General features: G+C 31.9%; 2 protein-coding genes across 2 annotated transcripts; one reads left to right on the forward strand and one right to left on the reverse strand.

Annotated features, from left to right (window-relative positions):
- The first annotated feature begins 4,392 nt into the window (after nt 1-4,392).
- Nucleotides 4,393-9,052, forward strand: LOC118031529 (pentatricopeptide repeat-containing protein At5g46100). Its single transcript, XM_035035960.2, has 2 exons — nt 4,393-6,116; nt 7,522-9,052. The coding sequence occupies exon 1, from the start codon at nt 4,653-4,655 to the stop codon at nt 6,087-6,089; it is 1,437 nt and encodes a 478-aa protein (XP_034891851.1). The 5' UTR covers nt 4,393-4,652; the 3' UTR covers nt 6,090-6,116; nt 7,522-9,052.
- Nucleotides 9,053-12,361: 3,309 nt separating this feature from the next.
- Nucleotides 12,362-13,133, reverse strand: LOC118031387 (protein DMP4-like). The gene has a single exon (XM_035035776.2). The coding sequence runs from the start codon at nt 13,067-13,069 to the stop codon at nt 12,428-12,430; it is 642 nt and encodes a 213-aa protein (XP_034891667.2). The 5' UTR covers nt 13,070-13,133; the 3' UTR covers nt 12,362-12,427.
- Nucleotides 13,134-16,267: the final 3,134 nt, after the last annotated feature.

Here is a 16,267-nt window from a genome sequence, read left to right on the forward strand (position 1 = left end):
AAAAATAAAAAATGATAATGATTGTGGCCAGATATACTATTTAATATATCCTTTTTATGAGTTACGGGTATAATGGTTCACCAAATAAAGATTCAAGTTATGAGTTGGGTGAGTGAGCTTATAAGTTAATGGATTAATCAGAATTTTAATTATTGATTTATTTTTTAAAATATATATATATATATATATATATATATATATATATATTGTTAAGATAAACAAAAAATAATTTGATAAGAAAAATCAAGTTGACATAAGACTAGATTTTATTATCATGCTTATTAAAACGGTGTGGAATCTTCATATGTTCATAGGCCGAGCAAGTTTTACAGGCATGCCTCAGTAGATTTTAATGGATTGGTTTATACAAAATTTTCAAACCCGTTAACCTAAATTCTAACTAGTTTAACAAAATTTTAATTTTTTTTTAAAAAAACTAATTTTTCTGGCAAAACATTCATGCCACATTGCACCGGGTATTGTACTCACAATTTACTAAGAATTTCAATAGCAATTTCTTTTATGTTTTGACCTTTTAATCTTTGCATGTGTTTTTTGTGGTGTATTGTGGGTTGAAGTTTTCTTAAATTTTTATATTTGAAGGTTTTAAATAAATTTTAAAACTTGATTAAAGGTCAATTTAATAACAGAATTTAAAAAAAGATTAAATTCAAAATAAAAAAAATTATGGTCTATCTAGAATTCACATGAAAAAGTATAGTTTCCTTCATATATTTTTTTATTAATTAAAGGTTGTTTTGAGGTTATATATGAGCTTTTTAAGATTTATGAGATATTTCTCACATGTTTTCAAGTTAAAAAGGGTTAAAAATAGGGTTTTTTTTTTATCTAAAAGCTAGTTACCTAACTTGCGGCCTCCTAAGGTGGCTATAATTCTACTAGTAAATGACGTGTAGTAAACAACATGTTGTTTGTTTAATTTCTTTTTTAAAAATAAACGAAGGACATATTATTCACCTATTTTTAGCAATAGAAAAATGATGAACAAGCACACGCTCCCACCTCCTTTGTTACAGGTCACGCATGTTAGCCCACTCGATCTCAAACACTTAGTCCATTTCTATAAAGGTTTTTATTGATATTTTTTTTATTTTTTTACCTTAAATTTTAATTAAAATAATTAAATAATATATTTGGGATATATTTTATTAAATATTTTTCAATTGATTTTTTTTTCAAATAAGATTATAGCATTGTTTTAATAATTATTAGCAAGTGCTCATTTTGTTTTAATAATAGCCCTTCATGAAATTTTTTTTTTAAAAATTATTTATTGTCTTTCATATATATATATACATGTTTATTTTTATTATTGTATAATTAAATAAAAAAATAGATTCCAACAAGTTATTTATGGAAACATGTAAGCAATATATTATTTTTATATTTTTAATACATGTGAGTCAAAATTATCAAAACAATTTTTTTACATAAAACTTGCTTTTATGATTCTAATAAGTTAAAAAAAAATATTCGGGTAAAAAAAAGCTAGAGAAAAAAAAACAAAAAATATATTTATTTTTGTAGGAAAAATAATTTTATAAAAAAAGGATGAATTATACTAGAAAATAATTTTATTCCAATGAAAATCAAATTATTACTTTTCTTGCAAAAAAAAATAAATTATTGACATAAAATTAAATAAAAGGATTTAAATCAAAGATCATGGTACGAAATCAAATATCTTAATATGTATCTATTTCTTAACTTTGTCATTTAGTTTTTAGTCAGTGTTAACAATTTTTAAAATTATTTATTGACATATATAAATTATAATTTATTTTACTAAATGCATGTGAATTTTTTTTAGTTCATGATAAAGAATATTGTTTATGCTACAAAATACATTGTCTATGTATATTTTTTCAACAAAAATTAATTTTTAATCTGACCTGACTTGTAATACGGGTACAACACATCACCCCTTACGTGACTTTGAAGACATCACATCGAAATCTTGTTTCGGACTTTTTCTTGGTAGTAGGAGCTCATGATCTTGGAAATTAAAATCGAAGCAAATTCAAGTACATATATTTTCTTATATAAGGATGAAATTCAGTTTTATTTTAACCATTTTCTTAAGGGATTATCATCATGTTTCACAGAGTCTAAAATATCTCTCACAGATATGTTCAATTGCTGTAAACAACTCATGTCATAAACTTGATTGGTCAAGTAAATTAATTTTATTTTAATTCAAAGATAGAAAAAATAGTCTATGACACAATTGAACCAATTTTTTTTTTAAATAATCATAATAACTTTGGAATTTATTTTCATTAAAAAGAAACAATTGGTGTAACTCAATTCTCAGCATATTAAATATAAAAGAATAAAAATGAGTAGACAAAGGATAAAAAAACCTAACTTTATTCAACCTAAGTTGGCATGATAAACTTGTGTTAACCCATCAAATCCATGATTCATATCATGAGATCGGGATATTCAGATAGAAAAGAATAAAATCTCATTTTGTAAGAAAAAAACAATGTTGAATGATGAAAGCTAAAAAAAAAATAAGTAAGAAAAAAATATCAACATGTATTAATTTTTTAAACTCGTGACTTTGTCATTAGACCGAAAACACTATATCTAGAAAAACCAAGAAGCACAATTCCTAAAAAATTAAATTAAAGGATAAAAAAAATAGCAATTAAGATAATGAAGATCAAAATGAAAATAAACAAATTTTGATTTTTGATGGAGGGGTGAAATTGAAAAGAAAAATCAAATTAACAAATGACCCAAAAGTAAAAAAAATAAGAATCAAAATTGAAATAATAAATAATAATAATTTTTTTATTAGAGGGTGAAATTCAAAAGAAAAATCAATTTTAACCAAAAGACCTAAAAGTAATAATATAACACTAAAAAAAAATGAGAACTAGATTAGAAAAATAATATATCATAAATTGGGAATGAAGAATGTAACTGAATAAAAAAATTAAATTTTACAAAAAAATCAAGAACAGAAAATTAAAAATCAAAAGTATAAGAACCAAACTTGAAATCTCATAAAGACAACTCTAAAATTTTGCATAGTTAACATGATTTTTGAGGGGAGAAAGAGAAATAAATAGGAGGAGAAGAAGAAAAAAAAAGACAATCGACAACGAACTATATAATCACTTGCCACACACGCCATCCCAAAAGCAAAGCTAGACATCGCGACGCTTTCAACAACACGATAGAAGCTAAATTATAGCAGCTACGAAGCGATACATGCTTCAATCACTTTTTGTTTTATAATTATATTTTTTTATTTTTAAAAATATCAATTTGTTTCTTAGCTAACTTGACTATATATATAAAACCACTGTTAAAATACAAAAGTGTCCCTGATGACCTATTTTAATTTATTTTTATTTTTTGTTTTTAACAACATTTTAATTGTTTCACTATACTTTAAAAATACAAAAAAAGACCGACCTAGCCCCAAGTAATTTAATAATAATTAGTAAGTCTTGTGCAAAGAACGCACTACCCTACCCAACGAGTTCAAATATTTTTTTTTATGGAAAGCATAAAACCATCGTTATACTGATTAGTGAACAGTGTTTTGCTAAAGATTTTAAGCTTTTGTTAATGTGGTTTCTGTTAAAAACTAATAAAGTACGTGGAACTCAAGACTCGAGACTAGTCGTTTTTTCTTGCTACCTATTCAAACTTTTCATGGCTAGATTTCTGGCGTCTACGAGGATGTGATACCGTGAGAAGAAAAGATTCTGCATTAGTTCTAGATTTTTCAGCAATGCTGAGTTATGACACCCGACCAATCAAATGTTCGTGTAAAGAGAAAAAAAAAAAATTCATGTTAGCAAAGTGGTTATAATGCTTTTGTAATCAAACTACTAATATTTTTTTATTTTTTTTTTAATCACAAATGAACCCATATTCTTTTACAATTAACAAATCTTTTACGTAATTAGTAGGCTTTTCAACTCAAACTATGCATATTTGAAAAACACTATACTAACGTAGAATGCCTTAGATTTCAATTCAAGGTTGTCTTCAAATTGCCTGTAATGTCCAACTTCAGTTTCCAGATAATATTTATTTTTATATTTTAAAAATATTTTTAGCAAGAAATTAAAATTTTTATTTTTACTTCAAATTAGTTTTTTTAATTTTTTTAGATTTTTTTGATATATTAATATTAAAAAAAATTTAAAAAATTATTTCAATATATTTTTAAAAAATAATTATTATCACCCAATCAAAACTTTTCTTTTGTAAGAGTACATTTTTGTCTTCATTCTATAAAATTTTGTCCGTTAAAAAAAATTCTGCCAGAGTCCAAGAAGTGCCTAAAGCCCAAGTAGATATGGGCTATGAATGCATTGGGTTCAAATAGAACGCAGCCTAAAATTACCCATTAACTCAAAATCAAAATTCACGCAGACCAAAGAACCTCTCTTGCATTTCCCAAGCACAGAAACAGAATCATAAAATTGTTTTCCATTTCCCTCCTTCCAACCTTTCGTCTTAAGAGGCCATTTGCAGGTTTCTCTAAAAACCTGCTAAAAATACTTTTGTATTCCAAGAATTCACGCTATTTTCCAACACTTCTTACCTGCACACCACCTGTTTGATAAAACGCTAAAAAGAAAGTGAAAAGTGAACTAGCAGCGATGGGCGTGAAAACATTGCTTAAATGGTCAAAACAAATCACCCCTTCTAAAGTTGAGCAACTACTCAGAGCAGAAAGGGACTTACGCAAAGCTAAAATCATATTTGATTCCGCAAGCGCGGAATACAGCAATGGTTTTAGGCATGATCACACGACGTTTGGCGTCATGATCTCTAAATTAGTCTCCGCGAATGAGTTTAGACCCGCAGAGGAAATGCTTAATAGAATGAAGGAAGAGAAGTGCAGAATTACTGAGGAGATATTCCTTTCAATTTGCAGAGGCTATGGCCGGGTTCATTTGCCATTAGATGCCATCAGGGTTTTTCATAAAATGAATGACTTTGGGTGCAAACCCACTGACAAGTCTTACATCAGTGTATTTGCTATTCTTGTTGAAGAGAATCAATTAAAGGTTGCGATGAGTTTTTATAAGTATATGAGGGAAATGGGTGTTCGACAGAGTGTTGTTTCGCTTAATGTTTTGATTAAAGCCCTTTGTAAGAATAGTGGAACGATTGATGCTGCTTTTGAGATATTTCGTGAGATGCCAAAACGCGGGTGTGATCCGGATTCGTATACGTATGGTACACTAATTAATGGTTTGTGTAAGTTGGGTAAGACTTTTGAAGCCAAGGAGTTGTTTAAAGAGATGGAGACAAAGGGATGTTCACCGTCCGTTGTCACGTACTCTTGTTTGATACATGGCTTGTGCCAGGCTGGTAACGTGGATGAAGCCATGGGAATGTTTGATGAGATGAAGATAAAAGCCATTGAGCCAAATGTGTTTACCTATAGTTCTTTAATGGATGGTCTTTGCAAGGATGGGGGTTCTTTGGAAGCCATGGAGCTACTAGAGATGATGGTCAGGAAGCGCCACAAGCCTAATATGGTAACATATAGCACGTTAATTAATGGGCTCTGTAAAGAAGGAAAACTTGCTGAAGCTGTGGAGACTCTTGACATGATGAAGCTTCAGGGATTGAAACCAGATGCAGGGCTCTATGGAAAAATTATAAATGGGTTCTGCAATATTCGCAAGTTCCAGGAGGCTGCAACCTACCTTGATGAGATGGTTCTAGGGCAGATCTCACCAAACCGAGTAACATGGAGCCTTCATGTTAAGCTTAATAATATGGTAGTCCAAGGCCTTTGTACAAACGGCAACCTGGATAGAGCCTTTCAGTTGTACTTAGGTATGCGTACTAGGGGCATCTCAGTTGATGCTGGGACCTTTGATTCTCTTGTGAAATGTTTCTGCAAGAAAGGGGACTTGCATAAAGCTGCTCGCATTTTTGATGAGATGGTGCTCGATGGATGTGTTCCTGACCATGGAATATGGAGTGCTGTGGTTGGTGGATTTTGGGATAGAAGAAAAGTCCGGGAAGCTTTTGAGTCGATAGTGGTTGAACTAATGAATGAATTTGTTGAGCATGTATAGAAAATCATAACGAAGATTTATGAATTAGTAAGCACACTTGGCCCTAGTCTTGTTCCAATCACAGAAAACTCTCATGTTGTTGTTCCTTCCTTCAAAAACAAAGTTTCCATATTTTCTCAGCTGGTTTAAACCATAGATTCCCTCACTCTATACATGGTGATGCCATTAACATAAGAAATACCAACTGTTAGTGGCATCATTCCCAACTGCAAGGTTTATCACACTTCAACTTGTTTATCCTCAATCATTATGCTTATTTGCTGGTTTTTCGTATTTACAGGGCATTGGGCATATTTTCTTTCTCTCTAATTGCTTTTCTATGTCCCGACATCTATAGACACGCAAGCCTTTCTTGCATTGTAGAACTCTTGTTAGCAGATAAGAAGATTGATAGTGATTACAGATGCATAGATGTAGTTTTAAGACAAGAGCAAGCTTGAAAGGGACCTTCCACATGATTTCTAATTTTCTAGTATGTGCTGTAGAGTTATGAGCACTATTTTGTTACACAGCCGTAAAAATCACTGCTACGTGGTGTCTAGTAAAATTTCAAGAACAACAGGTTCATGGATGGGTATACACCATGTTTTGTCCAAGTTAACTTAGAAAATGGATAGCTTAATCGGTTTCTGAGCTTTAACTTTTTACTTCTTGTTTTATATTATAATAAAAGCTCACCATAACTTTTTTCATGAGCACATGTCTTGTAATTCGTTGTAATGTCAATGCTTGTCTGTTCTTTTCAAAGACCCCAAATAATTTCCTTTCTCATTGGACATGCATTATCTCATGGTTGATCACTTTCTTCTTGTCAGATGTACATATCCATTGTTTATATTCACTGCATTTTGTAATTACGATTGAGCAACAAACTTAATTCTGTATCTGTTGTTGAACGAAAAGGATGCTTTGTAATTCGCCCATGTTCTTACCCATCCCCTTCCTCCTGCAATCCACTTGTTTTGAATACTCAACATACTCTTCATGAAGGAAATTATGTGGCTGACTTTTTAGCTTAAGCTTGGTGCGTTGCAAACGCTTCATTGTATGGATTGGGAATCTCATCCAGGTTTGAGAAGATTATTGGTTAATGATGGTGCTGGCATTGTGCACCTGAGGATTCATTGTTTTGTTTCTATTCTCTTTGTACCAAAATGAGAAAAGAAAAAACTTTCTGAATCTGATGTTCCATTGGATTTGCATTTTCTTTCCCAGTGCAAACTTTTGCCATTCTGGCTTGGTTCTTAAGTGGCTTGCCTCTGAACCCTATATTACTGGTTACAATGTCTCTCGTTTTAGACTTTCTGTAGGTTGAAGACTTTTATGATGTCCATACTGCATCCTGATCTCCTATTAAAATCAACAAATTCATGATCAAAACATTTAAGTTCATGAATTTGCTGCATCTGACCGCATAATGGTTGAATTGCAGGGAACGACATGATAATTCCTAATTCAAAGTGAATAAAGTAGATAAATGATGAAGACGTTCAAATTGCCAATTGGTGCCACTTTGTGAAGCTGGCGGAGATTAATACCCTGAACAGACATAATGTGCTAGTTAGCTGAGTGGGAAAAGCCAATTCCACGACGCTTAGAGGGAAATGCTACAAACAACACACTGCAAACAACACCAACTCTAACATGTCGCATGGTGCATCTGCTGCAAATGAAAGCACTGACATAAAGGCATGCAAAAATTCAACAAACTTTAGCTGATATTTTTTGCTCAAATTCAGATGGAATGTTTTCTGATGCATCAATAATCCACAAACCGCGATATGCAGCAAACCCATGACAGCCGTTTCCCTAAAGCTATCAGTGAAGCATGATAGAAAACACGACAATCCGCAGATGGATAGAAGTGTGGCAATCAAGTACTAGCCTTCTGAGCTGCAGTTACCTTGCTTTGTGATTAAGGGCGACAGGAGCTGAAAAGCAAGAACTGTTCCTGTAGGTAAATAATTGGCAATGGCCAGTGCTTTGAAATGTCTTGGTAAGAGCTTTGTGTTTCTAGGTCTTTTGCTCTGTTTCAACAGCAGATGTACCTCCAACTAGGGGGAGTTTTTTCTCATTATGATTCTGGGAGTTCTCAGCCACTCCTCTAATCTCCATGACCTGGCACCTTTGGATTCTGGCTACACTGTGCTTCATTTCAGCTTCTGGCTCACGTTACAAGTCTTTTTTGAGGAACTGCATCAATTATATGCAGAGGAAGAAGTTGAACTTCAGTGTGGGTGAAACAAGGAAAAGTTGATTTTGATGCCTTGTAAAAACAGAAACTGAAATTGGGAAAAGTTATTCTAACCGAAATTCTTGAAGGAGACTTTCTATTAACAATTATTGGAGAAACTTTTTGTCCATTATGAATTTAATCTTTAAAAGTTGTCCTCATATGCACACAGACATGCAGAGAGAGAAAGTGGGTTCCCCATTTTCTATGAGGTGCTGGTTGACGGATGTGTTCCTGACAAGGCAACACAGGGTGCTGTGGTTGGTGGATTTGGCCTTGGGATAGAAGAAAGGCACGGGAAGCTTTTGAGCTGGTAGTGGTTGAGATGATGATTCAAACTATCTTGACAGTTAGGCAGATTTGGTTTATAATCTTGTTGCATGGAACAAAAGGATCCACATAGCCGACCTGACTAGTTTGGAACTAAGACTTTGGTGTAGTTGTTCTTGAGGTTGGGCTAATCAGAAAATCGGTTCTGCATCTCCTTGTAAATCTGGATGAGGATTTAACTACTCGGTGCTAGTTTTCTTTTCTAACCATGTAAAACTTTCTCATGTTGTAAATCCTTTCTTTGCTAGCACAGTTCCCACGTCTTCCTGGTAGTTTAAATCACAGATCCACTTTCTGTATGCATGGTGATGTCTTTAGTGCATGAAATGCTAATTTTCAGCAGCATCATTCTCAAATGCGAGGTTTATTGATTCAGGTTGAAAAGGAAATTGAAGTGAAAAAGAAAAGAAAATGAAGAGAAAACGAGAAGGAGAAGAGAAAGAGGGGAAAAAATTGTTCGCAAATTCTTTTAATTCATCAAAAGTTCTCCATATATAAAAAATTACATAAATATAGTCACGACAAAATCGATCTAATCAAAACCCAACTAAATAGAAGTCAGTAAGTTTGGAAGTGCTCACTTTTCCAACCAAAAAGTGACATGTTGACTTATTTTCTATAGTTTTGGACCATATACGTTTATGAATTGTGTTTTGGGTATAATATTTCCATCATCTTTCTCAGAGCTGGAAAAAACTTGACCAGTATTGTTCAAGATGACTTTGATAATACTTCTAGAGATCAAGATCAATCAACTACGATATAATTTTAGTAATTCAAGTACAATATAAAAACAGTTCTCTTGCTCATGAATTATATTCGTTGACACTCATAATTCTTGGTAAAAACAACTTATTTATTTAAAATAAATTAATATATATATATATATATATATATATATATATATATATATATATATTATGCCAATGATGAGGGTAATAAGGTAGGGGTTGAAAGAATAATTTGTTGCCTTGTATATGTAACTAGATCTTTTTATGTTAAAAATAAAGCTAATATCAATGTTTTTATTTTATGATAAAATATTTGATTCAACTTTTTGTAACACTTTAAATGGTCTAAATTTGATGATGTTTACTATCATTTTATAGACCTAAATTTGCATGAAAAAATAAATCTATAATATATGGATTCAATTCATTTGATATATTTAAAAATCAAAAAACGGTTTATTTTATTTTTTAAGCTTTCTAAGTTTTCATTTGTGTTTGTAAAAAGTTAAAAATATGTGCTAAGTTAATATTTATCTAATTAAAATAATTTAATTAAGTCTAAAGTTATTTTTGCCAAAATGAAGAAGCACAACATTAGAGGACACTTTTGGGTCATGTTCTCCTAATTGAAAAAAACTCATCCTCAAGTTTAAATAGTTTTTTCTTTAATTTTGTGGATGTCCAATTAAAGCACTTTCATAATCCCTTATGCAACCTTGCACTGGAGTCCTTTAATATCTTTTACATTACTTTTCGTGTCATAGATGTTCCTTGAATTATCATGAAAGAACAACTCAACTCTCCTAACTCTATCAGCTTTATTATATTCTAAACTAATAAAATTGTTTCTGGAATGTTGTTTAAAACTTTGGCAGGTTCACTATTTTCTTGTAAAAAAATATCAATTTTAACCCCATTAATTTTATAATTCTTATTAACCACATGTTAGCACATCCTCCATGATTTTCTGTATTAAAACCCACTTTTAGAACTATCTCTGCAACGTGCTGCTCAACTGATGTAACATGAACTTTTTTTGCAAATTCATGTTCATCCTAGATTGAGATTTCTGCATCAAAATCTTTTCCTTCAATATTATCTTCCTCATCCTCATCAAAATTTCAATGGTTTATTCCAATCCATAAATGATCTAGAATTATATATAAAAAAAACAGCTTTAACATCACTTACTTGTTTCTAAAATTTCTTTTGAATATATCTGATCAAAAGTCTGTCTCTTTTGATAAATATTACTAGAAATACCACTTTAAGGAATATCAACTTTTGCATCATAATCTCAATATTGCATTTTGTTACTTCTTCTTTGATGTTAAGAAGAAGAATCATCATTAAAACCATGGTTGCTTGTGAAGGAAAGGATTAATATCTTGATTATTATGATCTCGATTCTCAAACCAGTCAAGACACTCATAAAGTTAATGGATTTTGCTTTCTCATTTCATCCATTTCAAAAGAATAGAGATGTCCCCTTAAGAGGGGCGGAGGAGCATAGAAGACTGAGGTGGGCTGTAGCCCAGGTTAAAAAATAAATCCTAAAAAAACGTAATGTTCCATCTTATAAGTATAGCCTTTTTATTTATCTTTTTTCCAAATTCGTATATGTAAATAAGTCCCGTTTGCATTATTTCTTATTAGCCTCGTACCTTTTCACTTCTTAGCCTTTGGCAATCCCATTTCTCTTCTTAATTGAATAAATTTTCTATTCCGGAAAAAAGAACCCATTTTATATAAATTTATATGTATTTGATTCATAAGAAAACACTAAAAATTTTAATTTTAAAAAATAAAATTAAAAAAAATAAGTTTGAAAATGTGATATTGCTTTTTAAAGTGTTTTTCATACCGAAATGTATCAAAATATTATATTTTTTTTAAAAAGTTATTTTTGAAATCAATGCGTCAAAATGATCCAAAACATACTAAAAAAATTTTTTAGCAAAAAAAAAATTAAATTTTAGGAGAAGCGGTTTGCACCGTGTTCCCAAAACGCTCTCTACTCTTTAGCCCCATCTTATAGAGCAAGTAAATACTCAATCAACCATTGAAGAATGTAGCCTAATTGGAGGCTCTAGGTTTGTTAGAGTCCCAATCAAAACTACTGAAGATTTACATGTTTGTTAACTTCAGGATCCGTGAGATTAGTCGAGGTACACGTGAGTTGGCCTGACCATGTTAATAAAATTAAATAAATAAATTCATTCAAACTTCATGATTATTTCACGCACTTATCACATCTTTTGCCACGTTTGAAACTCCATTGGTATTATGAGCTCCTTCGATTCATAATGCGCAAAATTTTCATGAATTATTAGTGAAGTGATTCGGACAAAAGGCCTGATCAATGATGGATATTTTTATGTTTATTTATTTGTAATCCAGGATAAAAAAAGTTCCTAGCTCCCTTGCTCTTGAGTATTTTTGAAATTTGGTTGAGGGCGTTTCAGCCAAGCTTTAAAACCAAGGACACATTTAATGGCTAGTTTTTATGTTTCTTGTCTTTTTAGATATTTGGATAGGTGTCTGAAGAACTTCTATTTAAGCATTGGATTATCTGAACTTTGCGAAATCCAATCCTTGAATGGTTCACGGATCAAATACAATGGCATGGTTGTAAGTAGATGTGATTTCTTGACGTTCTACTTAAATATGAGTGTTCATGATACTTGAACTCGTGAGAAACTCAATTTCCACTTTCCAAATCATTTGCTGAAATTTTTTCAATGATTTTTCAACCTTAGATGAATTTTTCTATTTGTGTTATTTATTTGCACGGGATAATTTTTTGAACCATGCCCCCAGCCAAGAAAATCCAGGAGTTTCAGGAGCTGAGTTGGATGTGGATGTTTGTTCGAGCTATGACACCATGAAAGATCAAGTTCAGCACCTTCAGTGATCTGAAGAGCATGAACTGACTAAGAAAATTAACTTGCAGAATAAAACAGGGAGAGGTCAAGATATGCAAATGAATTAGCAGCGCTATTAAATTTGGGAGAAGGATATTTTCACTGGTATATCAAGTGTTGTTAATTAGCAGAAAGGGGGAAGCCAATTCCATGGCGCTTGGTGGGAAAAACAATGAACAACATGCTACAAAGGGCACCGATCCCGACAGGCAACGCCGTGAGGACCTCCTGAGCCTCGGTCGATGGTGATGGATAGAAGCAATCCACCACATTCTGATCAAACAAGGCAATAGCTGCAAACACCAGTATCGACATGAGGGCATGCATGAAATCTATAAACCGGAGCCGGTAATTTGCAGCAACTTCTGGTGGAATGGTTGCCGACCCATCAATGACCCACAAGCCTCGGAATGTCGCAAGACCATAACACACATTTCCTTTCTTGTCCCTGAAGCTATCGGAGAAGCTTGACAGGAAACAAGACAACCCACAGAGGACAACAAGTCCTGCAGTCATGGACCGAGCAACCGAGTCATTACTAGCAGTTCCCTGATTCGAAAATATGGGCGATAAAAGCTGGAAAGCAAGAACAGTTCCAGTAGGTAGAAGATTGGCCAGGTGGGCTGTGCTCTTGAATGTCTGACTAATCGCTTTCTGCACCAAGTTCGAATCCTCATTTGGCGTCGCCACTCCCCTCAGGAGAGGGAGTTTTTCTTCATCGGCGTTCAATGAATCATGATGAGAGTCTACCTTCATATCCATAGCTAGCAATTCCTTTTCTCTTCTGCAATAAATTCTTTTGGCTTGTATGAACAGGCTGCGAGGCATTGCAGCTTTTAAAAGAGAAGATTGAGTGGATAGTCAAGGGAGGGAAGGGCAGATTGAGCTTCCCTTGTAAGAAATAGAAACCGAGCTTTGGTTTTAAAAATTTGGCATTTAACCAGAATTTCGCCGACAGAGTTTTTGTTTCTATATTTACTTAAATTCCCGACGCCGTCTCTTCAAAGGCACGCCTGATGTTAATGGTGTAAGCATAACCGTTTCTGTGTCATTCATCTGAAACGCTTCTGCTGCTTTCCAGGGGAGTTCTTGTCCTTCTTCCTCTAACAATTCCTGTGTTCGAATTTTTTCAACCTCTTTCTGTTTCATTTTTTCAATTTTGGAATGACCAAGCCACTCAACTTCAGACGACCCTTTTCAATTCCCACTCTAATCTCTTATGTTCTGGTTGTGTATAGAATTTTACATCATAGTTTTTTTTTTTTATAATTAATATGGGTGTCTAGCAGCTTATGTATATTTCAACTAATTCTATGAATTCTAAATTAATAATTATATAAGTTTTAAATAGTTCTCATGTTTGTAAAACTTGAAACTAAGTAACATTTAAAAGAAAAAAAAACCTAATCAGAATTTATATTTTTAGAATTATACGGCAAGTGGACTTTATCCTGGTAAATTAATTGGCACATGCAGCATTTGTTCTAAGTTTCAATCTTAGAAGCAGCGTGTTAGGATTAATTTAATTTTTCCTCCGAAATCTGTTGCTTCATGAACATTTATTTTTCTAATTTTAGAAGTGAATACTGCTCTGCTCGAACCTTCACAGAGGCTTTTGGTTTGTCTTTTAATATATTTGAAGCAATGAAAATGGTGTCTTCAAGTTAATGAATTGCGGAACTTTACTCAAAAGAGAGCGGTTTTTGGGCAGGGTTATGGCTTGCACGTCATATCTCCATGGGCCACGACCCCGAGGATTTCATGATTTACACTTCTCAAAGACCTTTTTTTTTTTTTTTTTTGGAAGCGGACCATAATGATCCACCCAGTCTTGTGAGTTATTTATATTAAAATGATGCTAGATGCTCGGCCTGCAGTGTATCTGCTAATTGAATTAAAAAAAATAATGATGTAAAAAACATATCAACGCATTACTAACATGTTTTAATAATAAAATAAAAATAATTACAAACTCAAATTTTAATATATGAGATTATATTTTTTTTATTGGGATAATAACATATTAGATAGGCTTAAACTATTCATAATTAACCTACAAAATCTGTTATTTTTGTTATGAGATTGTGAAGCTTGATCCATAAAGAATATTAAAAAACATATAAAAAGTAAGTTAAACCAAATTATAAAAGTTAATTTCTAATCAATTTTCGGTTGAAGAATAAAAAGACAATTAAAAGAAAAAAAGAAGAGCTTGAGTCAACCCTGGTAAACCTGTCAAACTCATGACTTAAGTTATAAGAAGAAAAAAATCTCATAGAAGCAATTAAAAAAAAAGTTCAATTTCAAAACAACCTTAGTGTTAAATGATAAAATTAAAAGAAAATTCAATTTATAAAACAACAAAAATTAACTTGGATTAATCTATTAAACTCACCATCTAGGTAATAAAATCGGAACAATCACATAAAATAAATTAATTAAAAAGCTCAATTCCTAACAAACTAAATATTGGAGGATGTAATTGAGAGAAAAAATATAATTTAAAAAAAAAAGACCTAGGAAAAAAAAAATCAAAGTCCACTACAGTTAACCTTTCAAATCTATAATCCCAATAATAAGACCTAGATAACCCTATAAGAAAAAAAAATGTAGCCTAATTACTAACCAATTAAATGCTGCAGGATGAAATTGAGGATAAAAAAAGGTCCAAACCCACTTGATTAACCTCCTAAACTCATAACCTGAATCATAAGATTAGAATTACTCATGTGCCTACAATGTTAGGCTCGTGAGCCTAGCCCCCTTTTTCTTTTTAAAACAAGCAGAAGACATGTCATGTATCTGATTTGTTTTAATACAATGGAAAACGTGTTGTCATCTGGTTGGACTTTTTAATCATTTTTGATGATCTACAATTCAGGATATGAGTTTTTAGACCCAAAAACTCCATTTTCCAACTCGTTTTCACCTAACAACACCCACATTAAAAACCCAATAACCCATGTAAAATTTTAAAAATAGATCGAATAAAAAAACCCTTTCGAATCTTGATTTATTTTTTTTTAGAATATAAGAGTTCCAAACCAGCTTTATGAAACTTCACTATTCAAAACAAATCTATTGGCAACAATTGTTGTAACTTGTTTTTCACCCTTTTCCTAGCGTATTTTGAAAATTAAAAAAAAATTGAGGAAAATCAAAATAAGGTAAAAAATAAAAAATTAAGGAGGGAAGTGATTATCAAAGAAAAAAAGGAACCAAAATTAATATAATTATTTAAATACCTTTCCACCAAAATTAGTATAAAGAAGAGAGGAGATTGAGAGATTGAGAGATTGAGAGACAAAAATCAAGGGGATACATGATAAAAATAGGTGGAAGAATAAACAAAGAAGAGCTTATAAATATACAAGATAGATACACAAAAAAGGATGGATAAAAAAACATCACAAGAGAAAACTAGAGAGAGAAAAAACACTAATAGGAGAAATCGAAGAGACAAAAACTCCAAGTAAAGAGAAAACAAAGAGAGAAAACACCTTAAAAAAATCAATAGATAAAAAAAAAAAAAAAGATAAAAAGTAATATAAATGTTTTCAAAAAAAATACCAAAACAAAAAGAAAAACCAGTAGCCTCCCTCCACTTCACCACCGTTGGAATTCAACAAGAGTAATGATGATAACATCCTCATTAGCCAACACCTCCGCTCCAGTCATCTCTCATTTGATCATTGACAAAACACAATTGCACCTACCTTGTACGATAACAAACTAGCGGAGAGAGAAATCAAAACTTCTAAAGGCTCTAACTCTCACTTCAGACATCAATTATCTACATAGCTAGTACAACAAGGTTAACAAAGAGATGGTGCACTCGATCCTACCATCTACTTGCTTTATTGATCATTAAAATGAGTCACATCATCGACAACAACCACCCATCTCTTTATCATGTGTAAGAAACATGTCAATATTACCTCTATTTAGGTATTTTATGTC

Source organism: Populus alba, chromosome 11 (genome assembly GCF_005239225.2).
Source record: "Populus alba chromosome 11, ASM523922v2, whole genome shotgun sequence".
NCBI lineage: Eukaryota > Viridiplantae > Streptophyta > Magnoliopsida > Malpighiales > Salicaceae > Populus > Populus alba.